The sequence below is a fragment of the Callorhinchus milii genome, unplaced genomic scaffold (genome assembly GCF_018977255.1).
Source record: "Callorhinchus milii isolate IMCB2004 unplaced genomic scaffold, IMCB_Cmil_1.0 Scaffold23, whole genome shotgun sequence".
NCBI classification, from domain to species: Eukaryota; Metazoa; Chordata; class Chondrichthyes; order Chimaeriformes; family Callorhinchidae; genus Callorhinchus; species Callorhinchus milii.
In genome coordinates, this window is record NW_024704764.1 from 3,834,380 (window position 1) to 3,853,480 (window position 19,101).

A 19,101-nucleotide genomic window follows, 5' to 3' on the forward strand; every position below is an offset into this window, starting at 1 on the left:
GTTCCCGCACACGTGGTAGTGCGACGCGTGCGCAGTGTCGGTTTCGGGCCGGGGCTCAGCGACTCCCAGCCCCGGGCTGCGTGCGCTGGCGGGGCCCGGGCCATGACGATGAAGCCGGGGATGGTGAAGCAGCTGGGAGAGGAGGCCGAGGATTCAACTGCGGGGACACAGGAGCCTGGAAGCGGGGCCGAGCTGCTGGCCGTGGGCTCCAGCAAAATGAATGGTGGCGATAACCCGGGGCCGAGGGCAGACGAGCGCCGGGGAGCCGGTCTCGGTTGGGGCCGAGGCGAGAGCGGCGCTGGACGCGAGGAGAGTGTTGCCGTGTTGTCCGGGCCGGACGGCTCTCTCTGGGGTAAAGTCAAGAAACCGCCGCCGACACCGCAGGCGCCGGGCTCGGGGCCCAGTCAGAGCGCCCGCCTCAAACACATTGTGTTATTGCAACTCGACCTGATCGAACAGCAACAGCAACAGCTGCAGCTGAAGGAGAAGGAAATCGAGGATCTGAAGACGGAGAAAGAGACGGTAAGAGGCTAAGATGGCGGGCGGGCGGCGGTTGGTGTCCGTTCTCCGCCGACCGTCCGCGGGCAGTAAAATGGCGATCGTGCGCCGAGCGTGCTGTGCATTGCGGGAGTTGCAGTCTCAGCGCCTGCTGATTGTCTGCCAAACGGTGAGCAATGTCCTGGCCAGGACTACAACTCCCACCGTGCCCCGCGCTCCCTGTGCTGTGGAGAAGGTCGCAGGATAACTACGTCGCCGTCAGATAAGCCAAGCTGTCTTCCTGCTTTTGGCCTGTGAACATCAAATTCTTCACACAAGCGTGTGGGTTTCTCTGCCTGACATGAGACAAAAGGACGACTCGGATTTGTTTTTAAAAAAAGAACTGCCCCATCCCTCTCCTGATGGGTCCCAGCACTAGCCCTGCTTCTCCTTTCACCATTGACATCTGCAGAGATGCTTCACATGTGCAAGTATGTTGCTTGAGCTGTGCTGTTTTGTCATCTCTTGAATACCTGATCTGTGCTGGAGTACCTAATAAATACAAACCACTTCGTGCTTGCACTGGGAGTGTAAAATACCTTGGCATATTAACTGGAATTTTAGTTGAGATTGCACATTGATTATGTTTAAATGAGTGTCGCCTTTTTGATGTTATTTATGCCATATTTTATTATAATGGTGAATTCCCTTGAGTAGATAGTGATTCAAATTATATTGATATATCTTGCTAGTACAAAGAGCAGTTCTGTGACACTGGTTGGGCAAAGCTTCTCTCTGAAAGCAGCCTTTTACTCCAGCTATTTTCAGATTCATTCACAATTGCAGATTGCAACCGGTATGTGCAAAAATGAATGGGTTACAAATGTGCTTTACATCCCTGCACAAAAATCATCAGTTGTGGAAGTTAGCTAACAGGTTAACATTTTCTTCTATTAATTGTTTGCAGTGGTAAATTATTAATTAGGTCCTTTAAGCATGAAGATATTCCGACAATCAAATCACTTTATTTGTATTCTGATTGAGCTCATTGAATTTATAGTAGAGATGACAGTTTTTAGTTGGATTGAATATATACAATTGTAAATTTCTGATTGTCTTTTACATGTGATAGTTTTTATCGGGAGAGAATAACTGGAATTACTAATCTATTACACCTTCCCAATTGTATTTTGGAATATTAGGCACCTTAAGAAATGTGTCATACTACGAAAATATGATTTTTCTAAGTTAGTAATGAAGTGCTAAACATGCAACTTTTCCAGTGGTAAAAATTGTCAGATGTGAAAAGAACATTAGGATGTTTGTAAGATTTTTCTGTAATATTATTCCTCTAAAAATGAGAAAGAATTCTGCAGTAAAAGAAAAATGTCACTTATATCCTCATTCACTAGTTGTAAAACATTCATTAAACAGTTTTAAATGTTATAATTTAGAATCAGAAGTTGAGTTTATAATTTGACACGCTCAGTATATCTTAGGTTTCTAATGTGCTTACAAAGAGGAAGAATTCTGTTAAGTATTAATGAAAAGTCTCCAAAATGACCCTTTTTTTGCACTTGATCTTTTTCAGCTTCTGGCTCGTCTTGAGCGAATGGAGAGGAGGATGCAGCTGGTGAAGAAGGAGAATGAGAAGGATAAACATCGATTCATTCAAACTACTGAAGGGAGTGAGGAGAAGAATGCAACAGAACTGGAGAAAATCCAGTCAGAGCTGCAACAAACCACCCCAGAACAACTGCTGACTCAGTCACAGAGCAATCGGACAGAAACATACTCTGGGAAGGGTTCTAAAAGGTATTTTGATGCTTTGTACTCAAACAACCAACCAGTTCATTCATCGTTTTGCCCACAAAATACAAGATCAATCCACTTTACTGTGTATCCTGTGAAGCACTTTGAGACCTCTCAATGACATGATAAGACACTATATCAAATGCAAGGATTATCATTATTATAGTTTTACTATCTGGTACATCTGTACAAACTGGTAATGGAATGTTTTGGGGGAAGTTGTGAATTTTTTGTTTTTTTGTTCCTTGGTGTCTTGCTGCAGTGATAAGGCTGAATGTGTGACCCAAGCGTTGTTGGGGGAATGAACCTGTGTCACTGTGTAGAGTCGCATAAAGGGGACTGTATAATTGCAAGTTGTTGTTTGCAGAAAGATTTTGCTGAATTGCTGTTTAATGAAAATGAGGGGTTTCACCTCAATTATACTTATGAATGAAGCTTTTATAACCCTGTGTAGAGGAAGTTGCTGCATTACGGGATGTAAACACTTTTTACTAGTATGCTTGTCATCATTTATCTACAAATCTGCTTTTTAGACACACTTTATTTACTTGAATCTTATTTTAACTTCAGGAAATCTGTATTGGGAACAGCAGAAAGAAAAGCACCTGTAAAGAAGCTTGCAGCGGAATTCTCGAGAGTGAGGACAAAACTGACCAAATCCTCTCCATTCAGGGCAACTTCCAGCAGCCCTTTATCTGATAAAGTTTCAAAGCGAGAACTTCGAAGTAAAGAGACCCCAGAGAAATCCAAATCTCAGCCAGAGGGAATCTCCAAGCCTTCTGTCACATTAAAGACTTCAGCTCCAGCCAGTCAAGATCAGGCTGTTTCCAATGACCTAGAGGAAGAACCATATCTATGTACCACAGAGATGTACTTGTGTCGGTGGCATCAACGTCCGCCTTCCCCTCTCCGAGAACCTTCACCAAAGAAGGAAGAAACTGTTGCAAGTTAGTATAAAGAATCCGTTGCTTCAGGAATGGATCTTTTAATTCAGCTGTCAAGTAGGTTCATCCTAGCACCAGTAAAATAACAATGGTTCAAGAGAGCAGATGTGAAATTGATATTGAGCTCTTGAAATCATTTAGGTGTGACTGATTGTACACTGCATTACCGGAGTTTATTTTTTTATATTATTAAAGGCTCAGTTAGTGAGGCATCTACACAGTGTGAGACTGAGCCACTGAGGGGTGGGGGAGAAGAGAATCAGTCCTGCATGTGGACATTGGTCAGGACAGCATCAGGCAGATTTCTGATGCACATCACAGGTTATTGTCTGTTTATACTTGCTGTTAGGATTGTAGACAAGGAAGGGGGGGCTGCAGAATTTTTTTTGCAGTGGCTTCACTGTTGCTGCTGTGCAATTAACATTCTTATCAATATGTAACCATCTTTTCCCAATGGCTTCATTGATAGCGGAGAGGTGTGGGTGTTTTTATTACTACACCTCTGTAATGAATACTACACCTTTTTTACTACATCTCTGGTAAAAGATTAGCGGGTAAACCTAAAGTATTTTAGAAGCATATAAAGAATAAAACGTTAGTCCGAGGAAAGGTGGGACCGATCAGGGACCAAAAAGGAAATCTTCTTGTGGAGGCAGAGGGCATGGTTGACGTACTGAATGAATACTTAGCATCTGTCTTCACAAAAGAAGAAGATGCAGCCAATGCCACAGTATCAGAGGAGTGGGTAGAGAAACTGAATAGGATAAAAATAAACAGGGGAGGTACTAAAAAGGTTGTCAGTGCTCAAGGAAGATAAATCACCCGGCCCAGATGGCTTGCATCCTAGGTTACTGAGGGAAGTAAGGGTGGAAATTCGCCCACAAATATACTGTCAATTCACTTTACAGTCTATTCTGTGAAGCGCTTTGAGACGTCGAGAAGAGTGAAAAGCGCCATATCAAATGCAAGGATTATTATTATTATTAAATAGTGGAGGCTTTGGCCACAATCTTTCAATCCTCCTTGGATAGTGGAGTAGTGCCAGAGGACTGAAGGGTTGCAAATGTTACTCCCCTGTACAAAAAGAGGGAGAAGCATAAACCCGGGAACTACAGTCAGATTCGGCCTAATGTCAGTGGTGGGGAAACTTTTTTGATGAAGTAACGGAGTTGATGAAGTATATATGGATTTTCAAAAAGCGTTTGATAAAGTGCCACATAATAAGACTTGTAAGCAAAATTGAAACCCACGATATTAAAGGGACAGTAGCAGCATGGATACAAAATTGACTGGGAGACAGAAAGCAGAGAGTGGTGGGGAACGGTTGATTCTCTGATTGGAGGGAAGTATACAGTGGGATCCTCCAGGGGTCGGTATTAGGACCACTGCTCTTTTAATCTACATGAATGACCTGGACCTGAATATGGAATCATAGAATTATACAGGACAGAAGGAGACCGTTTGGCCCATCGTGGGGTTGAATTGGATAGCTCTTTGAAAAGAGCTATCCAATTCAACCCCACTCTTTCCCCATAGTCCTGCAAACTTGTCCTCCCCCCATAATTATCTACTCTCTTAAAAGTTGTTATCGAATCGGCTTCCACCAGCCTTTCAGGCAATGCATTCCGGATCCCAACTCACTTTGTGTAAAAAAAATATTTCTCCTTCCCTCCCCTCTGTTTCTTTTAACAACTATTTTATATCGGTGTCCTCGGGTTACTGACCCACCCGCCAGCGGAAATAGTTTCTCCTTGTTCACCCTATCGAATCCCCTCATCATTTTGAAAACTTCTATTAAGTCTCCTCTTAACCTTCTCTGCTCCAAGGAGAATAATCCCGGCGTCTCTCGCCTCTCCTGGTAACTGAAGTCCCTCATTCCTGGTACCATCCTGGTCAATCTCCTTTGCACCCTCTCCAATGCCTTGACATCCTTTCTGAAGTCTGGTGCCCAGAACTGAACACAGTCTCTCACTGAGGCCGAACCAGTGTTTTATAAAGGTTCATCATAACTTCCTGACTTGTGTATTCTATGCCCCTTTTATAAAGCCTAGTATCCTGTATGTTTTTTTTAACAGCTTTACCTACCTGTCCGGCCACCTTCAAAGATTTACTTATATGTATCCCCAGGTCTCTCTGTTCCTTCACCTGCTTTAAGATTGTACCATCAGCTTATATTGCCTCTCCTCATTCTTCCTCCCAAAATGCATCACTTTTAATTTTTCCACATTAAACTTCATCTGCCGCCTGTCTATCCATTTTACCAGTCTGCCTATATCCTCTTGCAGTCTGCTAGTGTCCTCCTCACTGTTTACTACTTTTCCAGCTTAGTATAATCTGCAAACTTGGAGATTGTCCTCCCTATACCCAAGTCCAGGTCATTTATATAGATCAAAAACAGCAGTAGTCCCAATACTGACCCCCGGGGGGCACCACTGCACTCTTCCCTCCAGTCAGAAAAATATCTGTTCACCACCATTCTCTGCTTTCTGTCTCCCAGCCAGTTCTGTATCGATGCTGCCACTGTCCCCTTAATACCGTGGGCTTCTGTTTTGCTTACAAGACTCTAATGTGGCACTTCATCAAGCACCTTTTGAAAATCCATATAAACTACGTCAACTGCACTACCTTCATCCACCCTCTCCGTTACTTCATCAAAAACTTCATAGGGAGTACAATTTCCAAGTTTGCAGATGATACAAAGCTAGGAAACGTAGTAAACAGTGAGGAGGATAGTGGCAGACTGCAGGAAGACTTAGACAGACTGGTGAAATGGGCTGATACATGGCAGATGAAATTTAATACAGAGAAATGTGAAATGATGCATTTTGGGAGGAAGAATGGGGAGAGGCGGTATAAGCTGATAGTACAATCTTAAAGGGGGTGAAGGAACAGAGAGACCTGGGCATTTACATAAGCAAATCTTTGAAGATGGACAGGTCGATAAAGCTGTTAAAAAACAGATAAGAGATCCTTGGCTTTATAAATAGGGGCATATAATACACAAGTCAGGAAGTTATGATAAACCTTTATAAAACACTGGTTAGGCCTCAGCTAGAGACTGTATTCAGTTCTGGGCACCACATTTTATGAAGGATTTCAAGGCCTTGGAGAGGGTGCAAAGGAAATTTACCAGGATGGCACCAGGAATGAGGAGCTTTAGTTATGTGGAGAGACTGGAGAAGCTGGGATTGTTCTCCTTGGAGCAGAGAAGGTTAAGGGAGATTTAATAGCAGTGTTCCAAATTATATGGGGATTTGATAGAGTGAACAAGGAGAAACTGTTTCCAATGGCGGGTGGGTCGGTAACCCAAGGACACCAATTTAAGATGGTTGTCAAAAGAACCAGAAGGGAGATGAGGGAACATTTTCACACAGCGAGTTGTTCGGTTCTGGAATGCACAGCCTGAAAGGGTGGTGGAAGCAGATTCGATAACAACTTTCAAGGGAGGAGTGGATAGATATTTGGGGAGGACAAGTTTGCAAGGCTATGGGGAGAAAGTGGGGAAGTGGGACGAATTTGGATAGCTCTTTTAAAAGAGCCAGCAAAGACACAATGGGCTGAATGGCCTCCTTCTGTGCTGTATAATTCTATGATTCTATGAGTGAATCTTGTTACCAAAAGCTCTGTATAAAATAGTAACTCAGCTTAGTAATTCAGGGATGTAATTCATGCAGGAGTTTAGATGGTAGGTAGGTTAGCCAGAGTTCTGTAGGATATGGCCTTCCAGAGATTTGAGATCCTCCGACTTTGTGTGTGGTGTGTTGGGGGTTATCTCCAATTGGTTCAGAGGTTGAGAAATATTTTCATAAGGTATAAGACATTGTGTTTATAAATCACTGAATTTGAGAATAGTATCAGAGAAAAACTAAAGCAGACCTCTGAGCCTGCATAACCATGTCAGGACTTGTAACTAGGGCCAATAGAAAATTGCAGAAATATTTGACAAACATGGGGGGAAATTTGACAAAGCTTCTGGGAAATTGCGAGGCGTTAATTGGTACTATTGAGTGGCAATTTTACTGCCAACCTACATTTTTGTACCTACATGATTGTTTGGGGGAGGCATGATGTGAGGCCCCGAGCTTGAGAGAGGAGTGAAAAGCTGAGTGAAGTGGTGGCTGGGAACATGTTGATTTCATTCACTTTGTGCCCCGTGACTAGAGACGTTAAAGCAAATAAAAAATGGCCCAAAACTTATCTTATAGGCCGGTGGCCGGCCACAATCTACCATCACACTGAGCTCAGTTAGCAGCGGTGGCAGCTTGACAGTCTAGCAGCTATAGTATATATAATTACCAAACGTTAATGTGCTTAATTTCATAATTATGGGGTTCAATCACACGCCCCGGCCCCGCCCACTCACACACACGGCCCCCCGGTCCCACTCACACACCCCCAGCCAGACCCCGCCCACTCACTCCATGGCCTGGCCTCACCTACACATCTGGACTGGCCCCGCTCCCTCGCACACCCTGTCCGGACCCCGCCCACTCATGCTCCTTGGCTGGGCCCCGCTCACGCACACACCTTGGCCGGGCCCTGCCCACTCACGCACTCTGGTCTGATGCTCCAGCCACTCACACACCGTGGCCTGACCCCGTCCACTCACACACCCTGACCGGACCACGCCCTCTCACACATCCCGGCTTGTAACCCATAAAGTCTGTGTTGGGGGGGTGTTGCAATGTTGCATGAGATGTTAAATGAGAATGGTTCATCTGTTCAGGTGGATGTTAAAGATAGAACTATTTGGGGGGAAAAAAGGATGTTTCCCTTTCCTGGGCTCCTGGCCAACAATCCAAATGAAATTGGTTATTCACTTCATGGCTGTTTGTTGGACATTGCTGTCTGCCAATTGGCTGCCATGTTCTTCCACAGAATAATCACTATACATTACAGTTATAATCCTGTGAAGCACTTTGATATCTGTTGATGTGAAAGGTTCTAAATCAAATGTAAGTATTATTATTAACTCTTTGTTTTTTGTGTGCAGTTCCATCCTGGAAAGAATACTCGGCAGAGCCCCTTGTAGACATCCAACCTGATGAAATAATTGAGGTATGGTAACAGAACATTAATATTGTTTGTATTCTATTTTTATTTAACTCTAATATGCCCATTTATTTCCCATGATGAATCAGAAGATTGCTTTCCAGCTCTGGTTGCTAACTACATTCAGAGTTTCCAATCCCTGCCCCTGACTATGAGTTGATTATCTCAACCAGAATATCCAGAATGCCCAGTTGCTGTGCTCTGAGTTTGCTGTATTCCCAAAAATATCCCAAATTTTAAGGATTAAGAAATTTGCATTTTCTGATTGCAAACATAGACTGAAAGACTTCAATCCTGATCCAAACAATTCTTGCTGAAATCTAGCTAGTTGCATAGGAATTGGTGGAATTGGGGGATGCCCAAAGGAGGCAGTCCTCGGGTGGGGGTGACGGGAACCAGAAAGTTAGCCAGAGCTTTGTAATGGGTTTCAACATCTAATCGATAGCGAGCAGTTATCACAGCTTGTGGTATCTGGCTTTTCCAACTTAATAAGCATCATTCATCACTAGTTTCAAAAATGGCTGAATTCAACCGAAAATTTGTCACTTTCCGAATAAGAGGATTTTCTGTTCATCTCTCCTCCACCTTCAACTCATTTGCCCCCCCACTCTGAATTGAAGAACCAGCTCCCACTCCACCTTCTTAAGGCACCTCCACTTCCTTAAATTCCAATCCTCCACACCACAGGACAGGTGACACAGTGACATTGCAGTTCACTGCCATATGTAGTTCAAGCACCTGCAAATTTATCCCCTCCTAACTACAATAGCAACTTGCATTTATATAGAGCCCCTCACACACGGTAGCATCCCAGAGTGCTTGACAGTGGCGGAGTGTGACTCCGAGCCCGGGGGAGGTGGCCATAGGCATTGGTCAAATAGGAAGGTCTTCAGGCACGACCTAAAAATAGGGAAAGAAGGGGCAAGGTGGAGGGATAGAGGAAGAGTGTTCCAGAGTTTCGGGGCGTAGTGGCTGAAAGCGCGGCCACCAGTGGTGGAACAGAGAGCACAAGGAGCATGCAGAAGGCCGGAGCCAGTCGAGCGGAAGCAGCGGGTTATGGGTTAAGCAGGTTGGAGAGGCAGGGAAGTGCCAGGGCATGAAGGGATTCAAAAACGAGTGTGAGGATCTTGAAATCGACCCATTCGGTATGGGGAGCCAGTGAAGTCTCCTCATTACTCCCCGGAACTGGTGTGATGGGTGTACGGAGTTTAGTATAGGTAAGTATGCAGGCGGCAAAGTTTTGGATCAGTTCGATCCTGTATATGGTGGAGCTGGGGAGACTGGCAAAGAGGGTGTTTGAGAATTCATGACCAGTATTTCGGCTGTGTCTGGGGTAAGGAACAGGCAGAGGCGCGCCATGTGGCGGAGAGGTCCAGGAGGATGAGGTGAGGCAGAGGGAGCCTTGGTCAGAGAGAGAGGATGTCATTTGTGACCTTGACAAGTGCCTTGTCTGTGTTGTGAGCAGTCAGGGTGAAAACCAGACTAGACCGGCTGGAGGAAGGAATGGTGGGAGAGGTGGGAGCAAAGCTGGTCAGTGACAACGTGTTCCAGAGCTCTGGCCAGGAAGGACAGGTTGGAAATGGGTCAGTAACTTGTGCGGTTGGAGGGTCAAGGGAGTTCTGTGGAGTCCTGTAGCTCAGTGGTTAGAGCACTCGCTTTGCAAGCGAGAGACCTAAGTTCAATTCCAGGCAGAGGGTGAAACCTTGGGCAAGTTTCCTTACTCCACACAGAGCCTAATAATAATCCCTCCAAAACCCCAAAACAATAATAAATTGGTCATTTTCAATCTAAGATTATTTGTGGGACATTGCTGTGCGCAATTGGCTCCCTAGTTAACCCACAAATATACAGTCAATTCACTTTACAGTGTATTCTGTGAAGCGCTTTGGGACGTCCTCCCGACGTGAAAAGCGCTATATCAAATGCCAGGATTATTATTATTATTATTAAGGGTGGTTTTTTTTTGAGGAGGGGAGTGATGAAAGTGGTTTTAAGGGGAAGTGGAACGGAACCTGAAGAGAGTGACTGGTTGACTGTGTCGGCTAGCAGAGGGGAGAAGAGGGAGTTGGATGACCGAGCAGCCGGGTGGGGAGGAGGTTGAGGCAGCAGGTGGTGGGCTTCATCGGGGAGATGGTGGTTGAGAGGGAGGTGGGAGTAATTGGGGCAAAGGAGGGTAGGGAGGGAGGAGTGGTAAGGGCCATGGTGGAAGAAGAGGGGGTGCAGACGGTCTGGGGGGTGGAGAAGGGGGCGTAGGGGAGGAGAATGCAGCCAAGCGGATGCTTTCAATCTTTGACACGAAGATGTCTAGGACCTCTTTGCACTTGGTATTTGAGGTGAGGATGGAGGCAGTTGGGGGAAGGGGTGGGGTACGTGGTGGATGGTGGAAAACAGGGCCATTTGGGTTGTTTTTCGCCTCCAACATGGTTTTGGAGTAAATGGTAGTTTTGGCCTGCGAGGGGGAGAGAGAGAGTTGAGGAGACCCTCAAGCCACAGCTGCCGGTGGATTGTGAGGCTGAATTTTTGCCACCTGTGCACAAGTGTCTGGGTTTCAGTTTTGAGGGAGTGGAAGGTGACTTATACCAGTGGGAGCGGAGGTGACTTATACCAGGGGGAGCGGAGGTGACTTATACCAGGGGGAGCGGAGGTGACTTATACTAGGGGGAGCGGAGGTGACTTATACCAGGGGGAGCGGAGGTGACGTATACCAGGGGGAGCGGAGGTGACGTATACCAGGGGGAGCGGAGGTGACGTATACCAGGCGGAGCGGAGGTGACGTATACCAGGGGGAGCGGAGGTGACGTATACCAGGGGGAGCGGAGGTGACATACCATAGGAGCGGAGGTGACATACCAGGTACCAGGGGGAGCGGAGGTGACATACCAGGGGGAGCGGGTAGATTTAGAGACAGACTTGGATTTCGGGGTGTCAGGGAGTTGAGGGTTGTGGAGTGGTGATCGTTTTGCAGCTTGATGATTGCATCAGGATCGCTGCGGGTAAAGGTCAGAGGGAGAAGAGATACGAGGAAGCGAGGGCGTTTGTGAGGGACGCGGGTGGAAGCTTTTTGCAAGGCCGGAAAAAGATGGTGAAGGGTTTGGAAGAGGGGAGGGGGATGCAGGAGGAGAAGGAGATGAGGAAATGGTCGGAGATGGCCTTGTCTGTGATGGACAGATCGGAGAATGTCAAGGCCGTCAGTGATAAAGAGGTCGAGGGGGTGATCACGGTTGTGGGTCGGGGAGTTGATGTGGAGGGTGAGGTTCAGTGTGGACAGGAGGGCACTGAAGTCGGAGGAGATGGGGCAAAGGGAGTTTAGGTGGAGGTTGAAATCACCCATTATGATCAGTTGGTCAGTGCAGAGGCAGAGGGATGAGAGGACAGACGAGATGTCATGGATGAAGGAACCAGGCGGTTTGGGAGGAGGATTTTGAAGGAGAGGGAGGGATGGTATAGGATTACGTGTTCAGATGAGGGGAAGGAGCCGGAGGAATAGGAGGATAGAGCGAGGGAAATTTGGAAGATGAGGGTCACTCTGTCGCTGCATCGGTTTGGACGGGTGGGGGTGTGAAAGGTGGGAGGTTGGGAGGCTTCGATCGGGGGCAGGGTCACTGGGGGACAGCCAGGTTTCTGTGAGCCCAAGAATGTTGATGTTCTCATCCAGGATGAGGTTGTAGTTCATGAGGGATTTATTTAAGCGAGAGTGAACATTTTGGAGGGAAATGGTCAGGCTGGAGCAGAGGGAAGCAGTGATGGGGTCCAGAAGAGTGAAGGCAAGGAGGGCGGTGGGAGAGAAGGACTGATTGGGATTAGAAGGGCGAGAATTTTCAGGGTTGGAGGGATGGCTCGGGTTGGGCTGGCAGCCAAGTCATGGATGCAGAGACCAGGTACAAGTTGTTCAGTGGGATATGGTCAGCCCTGGGGCATGGCAGGGCCTAGAGCACACAGCACATAGGTATGGTGGGGTCTAGGGCACACAGCACATAGGAATGGCGGGGGCGAGGGCACACAGGTATGGCGGGGGCTAGGGCACACAGGCAGGGCGGGGGCTAGGGCACACAGCAAACAGGCATGGCGGGGGCTAGGGCACACAGGCATAGCGGCGGGAAGACTCTCATGGCTTTGTTTTGCCCCAAACCAGAGAGAAAGCAGGTGGTGGATGGGTTGTAAGGGAGGAGGACAGCGAAGAGTTGAAAAACTGGCATGCGGAAGTTACATCATGCAGGCGGTTTGGGTCGTTGGTCCAGGAGGGAGATTTCAAAATGTTATCTCGGCGCATGGAACCTCCTTCCCTGGAACACCAAGCCCATGCCCCCCCCTGATCACTGGCCTCAGCTCGGCCCCTCCCCGGGGGCTGACTGTTTGCTGACCCGAGGCCTCAACTGCCCCATCACCCACTCTTCCCCATCTCCAAAAGACAAACACCCCTTCCTTCATTCACATCCTTATCTTTCTATCTCCCCTCCAGCCTCCATGGTCAATTCTGTCCCAGAGCCTAAAACACTCCCTACCCACCCTTCGAAGCCCTCCGCCAATCGCATTTCCCTCCAAAATGTTCACTCTCGCTTAAATAAATCCCTCATGATCTACGACAACATCCTGGATGAGAACATCAACATTCTTGGGCTCACAGAACCCTGGACCATTCCGATCTCGCCACTCGTGTCTTTGGCACAGGGCAAGGTTGGTCGGCTCTCCCCGGTCCTGCTCCTCTTCTCCGATGCCTCCTGGTTCCCGTGGCCACTCGCCTGCTCTCATCTGTACATACGACGCAAACCCATGTTTTACTCCAAGTCTACCCTGGAGACAAAAAAACAACTCCTCGCTCTTGTTTTCTACCGGACGTCATCTCCCCTGCTCCTCTCCACCACCAGCTCAATCTCTCCCTCCACTCTCTACCCTCAATCCTTGTCTTGGATGCCAAATGTGAAGAGGTCATGGACTTCGTCGTATCAAAAATAGATAACATCCATTTGGCTCCATTTTCCTTCTCCATGTCTCACCACTATTTCCATGTCTACTATAACCCCCGTAGATATTGCCCCACCCTACATTCCTCTGCCCCTATTTCTCCTTCATCCCTCCATGAAAATACCAGGTGCCCCCGCGCCCCCACCAACCCAGCTGCTCACCACTCTCCTGCCCCCCCCTGTTGGCAGACACAGTCAACTTGTCCCTCTTTGCTGGCACCACCCCATGCCCCCTCTGTCATCAGACCACCCCCCCCCATCCACCCCAAAAGGCCTACCCTTGATCCCACAAAATATACAGTCAATTCACTTTACAGTATGTTCTGTGAAGCGTTTTGAGACATCTTGAAGATGTGATAAAGCACTGTATCAAATGCAAGGATTATTATTATTACAATTTTGCAAACTACCGTCCCATCTCAAGATTGCCATTCCTCTCGTAATTCCTGGAAAGCGTTGTTGCCGCAACTTTGCTCAACCTCTCCCTCCACTCTCTACTCGAACCCCTCAAGTCTGATTTCTGCCCTCGTCAGAGTTAAAAATCTCTCTCTCTGTGTGTGACCAGGGCTGTCTGTGTCTTCTTGTCCTCTTGGAGCACTCCGTCTCCTTAAAAACAGTCAACTGTGCCATCCTTGACCACTTCTCCCTTATTTACCACCATAGTGTGAGGCCTAGTTGACCCATTGCCATTATTTTGTCTCCTCCAACAGGGTTTTTCTTCCTCCTCACTCAGTCCAAGAATAGAGCTTTGGGGTAACTGAACATACCCCAAGGCACTATCCTTGGCCCACTCCTCAATTACATACTCCCTCTCGATGATGTCATCTGTAGACATGAAGTCAATTTCACATGTATGCAGATGACACCCAAATCTATTTTCCCTCTAACCCAGGTCTACCAATGTTCTGTCCTACTTGGCAGACATCAAGGCCTGGATGAGTGCCACTTTTTGCAGCTGAACGTGGACAAGATGGAAGTTGTCCTGCTTGGCTCCTATCAACATTTTATTCATCTGCGGCTCCAACCTCCTTAATCTCCTCAGCCTATCCTTCAGATTCACCGAAACTGTGCGCAACCAGGCATCAGGTTTGATCCTTCCTACCCCACATCTGGTCCCTGACAAGGACTGCTTTCCTTCACCTCTGCCATATTACCCAGCTCCAACCAAATTCTCCAGCTCCTCTATTCACAAAATCCAAATACAGTAAACTCATGATAACTTGTCACCCAAAGGGAAAAGGTCTCAGTGATGAGTTATTCAGTGTGATCAATTAGGCATATGTCTAGATACATAAATAAATGGGGCCAGGATATTGACAGCGCAATGACTTAAGTCAGAAGGTCCAACAGACCCGAGACCATTTCCAGCTTGGGGCTGCGAGTGTCCCTTTGGCAGCGTCAGGAGACAGTGGTTGGGAGGAAGCAGCGCAGGAAGGTGGGGAGTGGGAATGATGCCGGCCATTACAGCAATCTCGTGAACAGTTTCCACTGCCAGAGTCTCACAGCTGAAGTAAAGAAATAGAAATGGGAGGGAGACGGGTGGGGTGGGGGGGGGTGGTGGGTAGAGAGACAGGTGAACGTGTGGGGAGAGAGACAGGGGCGCGGGAGAGAGACGGGGGCGCGGGGAGAGAGACAGGTGGGGGCGCGGGGAGAGAGACAGGTGGGGGCGCGGGGAGAGAGACAGGTGAGGGGGTGGGGGGAGAGACAGGTGGAGGGGCGGGGGGAGAGACACAGAAGTGGAGGGGCGGGGGGAGAGAGACAGAAGTGGAGGGTGGGGGGAGAGACAGAGGTGGGGGCACGGGGGGAGAGGCAGAGGTGTGGGCACGGGGAGAGAGACCGAGGTGGATGGGCGGGGTGAGAGACCGAGGTGGAGGGGCGGGGAGAGAGACCGAGGTGGAGGGGTGCGGGGAGAGAGACAGGTGGGGGCCCGGGGAGAGAGACAGGGGTGAGGGGGTGGGGGAGAGACAGGTGGAGGGGCGGGGGGAGAGACCGAGGTGGAGCGGCGGGGAGAGAGACTGAGGTGGAAGGGCACAGGGAGAGGCAGGTGGAGGCGCGGGGAGAGAGACAGAGGTGAGGGCGCGGAGAGAGAGACAGAGGTGAGGGCGCGGGGAGAAAGACAGAGGTGAGGGCGCGGGGAGAGAGACAGAGGTGAGGGGGGGTGGCGGGGGGAGACAACACCAACAAAATTCCATTTATAGAGCACCTTTCACATCGGGAGGACTTCCCAAAGTGCTGAACAGTCAGGTGTCGGGACCCAAGCATGGGGGAGGGGTGGTGTAGGGATGAGGGAAGGCAGTGAGGTGGGAGGGAGACCGAAGGCATGGTTGAAGAGGAGGGTCTTGAGACCGGCCTTGAAGGAGGCAAGGAAGGAAGCGAGGCGAAGGGACCGTGGGATGGAGTTCCCGAGTGTGGGGGCAGAGAGGCTGAAAGCCCAGTCACCGATGGTAGGGTGGGTCGGGCGGGAGACATGGCGCAGGCCAGAGCCCGCTGAGCGGGCAGGTTGGTAGGGAGTCAGCAGATCAGAGAGGTAGGAGGGGGCAAGGCCATGGAGAGGTGGGAGGGAGAGAGGAGGGAGACAGTGATTGAGAGGGAGAGAAATGGGAGGGGAGAGAGCAGAGAGTGTAATTGAGAGAGAGTGCACTGAGAAAGTGATTGTGAGAGAGAGTGAGGGAGGGAGAGAGACACAAAAAAATTGAGAGCTGAGTTTCGTGGTTTGCTGTCAGGACAAACAATTGAAGCCTCCCTTGGATGTGGGGGTGAACCGAGGAAAGAGACAGAGCGACACCCCATTCGCTTGGCTAACGCAGGCCTTCTGCACGTCCCTTAATCCTTCCACTCCGCCATCGGCAGCCACTATCCTCCAACACTCAGGACTCTGTCTTAATTCTTCTACCTCACCCCTTCTGTCCATTGTCAGATTGCACTTGAAGACTTTCCTTTTTCTGCTTACGGTCACCTCCCCTTTCTTCAGCTCAGCATCAAACTATGCCATTGTTCAGTGCTCAGACATATGGGGTGTTATATAAATGCAAGTTGTTGTTTCTGTAACAAAGTGACTTTGTCAGGCTGATGTTGCTCACAAGCTCAATGCTGTGCTCTAAGGTTTATGAACAAGTCTCCTGTTCCTCTTGGCTGGCTATAACTGGACTAAAACATCAACTCATTTCTAACATCTTTTATAAAAANCTACATGGAAATGTTTATTTTTTAATGTTTGTTACCGAAAGCTGTAGCAATCTGTTGCTGCACTTTAGCTTAATTTTGATTCACCCTTCTTTTAGTCGTCCAGGTGTGTGGGGGTCGTGCTGGAGTCTAACCAACTAAATCCGTAGTTTGCCATTGATATCGCTGTGTGGCAGCTTTCCCGCTGCTTGTCCAGCTGGGACCACCCTCCCCGTTAGGGCTTTGGCTGCAGGGTTACCAGGAGCTGAATGGGATGACTCTCTGCCCCCAGTGACTGGGCGGCCCTTCCAAGTCCTGCCGATGAGCCAGGCTGGGGCTGTGCTGTCATCAGCAGTGAGTGCCCTGGAATACTGCGGACCCTCCTGGCTCAGGACTGGACTAGAGACCGGCACAGAGGATTCCCATATTGTTGGCAGGTCACCTTAGAGCCTGTTCAGCTCCAGGGAGACACCACTTACCTCCCTTCCCCCCCCCCCCCCCCAGAGGAGAAATCATTTTAAAGGCCTGTGGGTGCTGTGTAGTGTTAGATCGTGGTTGGCTGCCTGCACAGTGCTATTTTTGTTGGTCACTATAAGGACCTCTAGTGTCAGATATTCAATAGTACAGCATTACTGGGCACAATAGCATTCTTTCCAGAGGGTAGAATGGAGCTGATGTTTTCCTATGAATGGTTAACAGGTGGAAGAAACTGAGACTCCTTCCCTCACCTCAACCTCTGCAACAAATAATCTTATTTTTTAACTTGAATATTTCCCCCAAGTTTCAAAATCCCCAGGAATTCTAAGCAAATGTAAGACCAGAAGATTAGTTGCTGCTGCAGTGAAACCTTCCGAGGACTGTCTGCGTGTTTCAGCACAGTCCATGGCTGGGCACCAAGTGCCTCGTGCAGCCTTTTGTTAGGCATTGGGGATTCAGGTTCTGCTGCTGCAGTTGGGAATTAGGTATTTTATTGTGTCCACCACCTTTGAAAGCTGATGTTTCCTGGGAATTTAAAGCTGACCTTCGTATCTGTTCTATCCACCATTTCACCGATAATATCATAACAAACCTGCCTCTTGAGGCAACACAGAGTGCATAACGTCTCAACAATACTGACTGTTGTGACCTGAATGGGTCAAATTTACAACGGGGAACAAAATTTATTCTGAGATTTGTCTCATTTTGGAAGCATTTTGGTTTTAAACCAGTACTAGGGCTACTGCAATAGTTCAATGCAGTGAACCAATAAACTGTTTGTATGCAATTAAATCCCACTCTCCAAAATTGCTGCCAAATCTCCCGAGAGATTTGAAAGTATACTGAATATACTAGTATACTACTCCTTGTCACTGCACAGAGTCCACCCAAATTCAAGACCAAAATAAATTGTCACTTTACACTGGAGTCCTGGGAAACTAAATAAAATTGGTCATTTGTTTCATGGCTGTTTGTGGTACATTGCTGTGCACAATTGAGCTGCCACATTCACTTACAAATACACAACCACTAAATCCTGTAAAGCGTTTTTTGAGATGTCCTGATGTGAAAGGGGCTGCACAAATGAAAGGATTCATATCTTCCTGTGACAAGTCCTATACAGTTCAAATCATGGAACATTTGGAGGCTGAGATATCCTGAAAACACAATCCTCCTAATTTTCTACCTTTTTCAGTTTTGCACATCAGCCACTTCCACCCCAGCTATCTTAGGACCTCTAAATGAGATTGCAGTTTTGTGCTATAGGTCACACCCTTTGGATCTGGATTAAATATGGGCTCCCAACCCTCCCAAGTATTTACATAGCACTCTTACATCAGTATGTGTTGCCTGTAAGCACATTGCTGAGCTGGGATGGTTTGGTTTGGGACGCTACCCTGTGTAAGGAGTACTATACAAGCGGCAGTTGTTGATGGACTTGCTCATTGTCCTGGTTTTGGAAAAATGTAAAATTCAAAAGGTTGTTTGATTCACAAAGAGTGAAGCGGCTGTGCAGTGCTGTGATAATTATCCCTGATGTTTGGAAAGTGATGAAACCAGCAACTTGTGTTCAAGCTTTTTGAGTGCAGATTTTATCATAATGCTGATGTGATAGTTCATTCAGTCACTGTCAGCGTGGGAGGGAGAGGTTTAACATCCAAAGCAAACCCTTGAGTGCTGGTGCTGTGACCAGGATGGGAGGAGAGGATATGTTCTGTTTATTAGTGTGACTTTGACATTGTTGTTAATGATGACATTTACCATTGTAATCACATGTGCCTACACTTAGTAGCAAGCACAATATGTTTCCTGCAGTCTTTTTTCACGTATCTAGTGCTGCTTTTAATGTGGATTATATTTCTCTGAAGCAGAGGTTCCCGTCTATAAGTCAATTTGTTCTCTTCTCCTTGCAGAAGAAATGTACAAAACTTGGAGTGGTTAATGCCTAGAACTAGCACAGACTCACTAGATTGTGATCAGGACAGAATACTCTTTTGGGTAATTGTAACTAGGCCGTTTGAATTTTGATTTGTTTTCTTCCTATTAGAATTTAGATGACAGTGCGTTCACAAAAAGACATGCAAAGCTTGAGCTTGATGAGAAAAGAAGGAAAAGGTAAGTGAATCATTAATGTTATTAATGTTAGGAACATTCTTACCTTTAAAACCAATTTAATGTTTTCCAATTAATCACAAAATGGGACTTTAAACTCACAG

General features: G+C 47.6%; 1 protein-coding gene across 2 annotated transcripts; it reads left to right on the plus strand.

Moving 5' to 3' along the window:
* The first annotated feature begins 33 nt into the window (after positions 1 to 33).
* LOC103191447 (MSL complex subunit 1) lies at positions 34 to 19,004 on the plus strand. Of its 2 annotated transcripts, XM_042343154.1 has the most exons (5): positions 34 to 522; positions 2,069 to 2,292; positions 2,860 to 3,236; positions 8,227 to 8,291; positions 18,933 to 19,004. In XM_042343154.1, exons 1-5 carry the CDS (start codon positions 103 to 105, stop codon positions 19,002 to 19,004), a joined length of 1,158 nt encoding a protein of 385 aa, XP_042199088.1. In that variant the 5' UTR covers positions 34 to 102. The 2 variants fall into 2 exon arrangements, with proteins under 2 accessions (XP_042199088.1, XP_042199089.1); XM_042343155.1 differs by lacking the exons at positions 8,227 to 8,291; positions 18,933 to 19,004 and having other exon boundaries at positions 2,860 to 3,241.
* Positions 19,005 to 19,101: the final 97 nt, after the last annotated feature.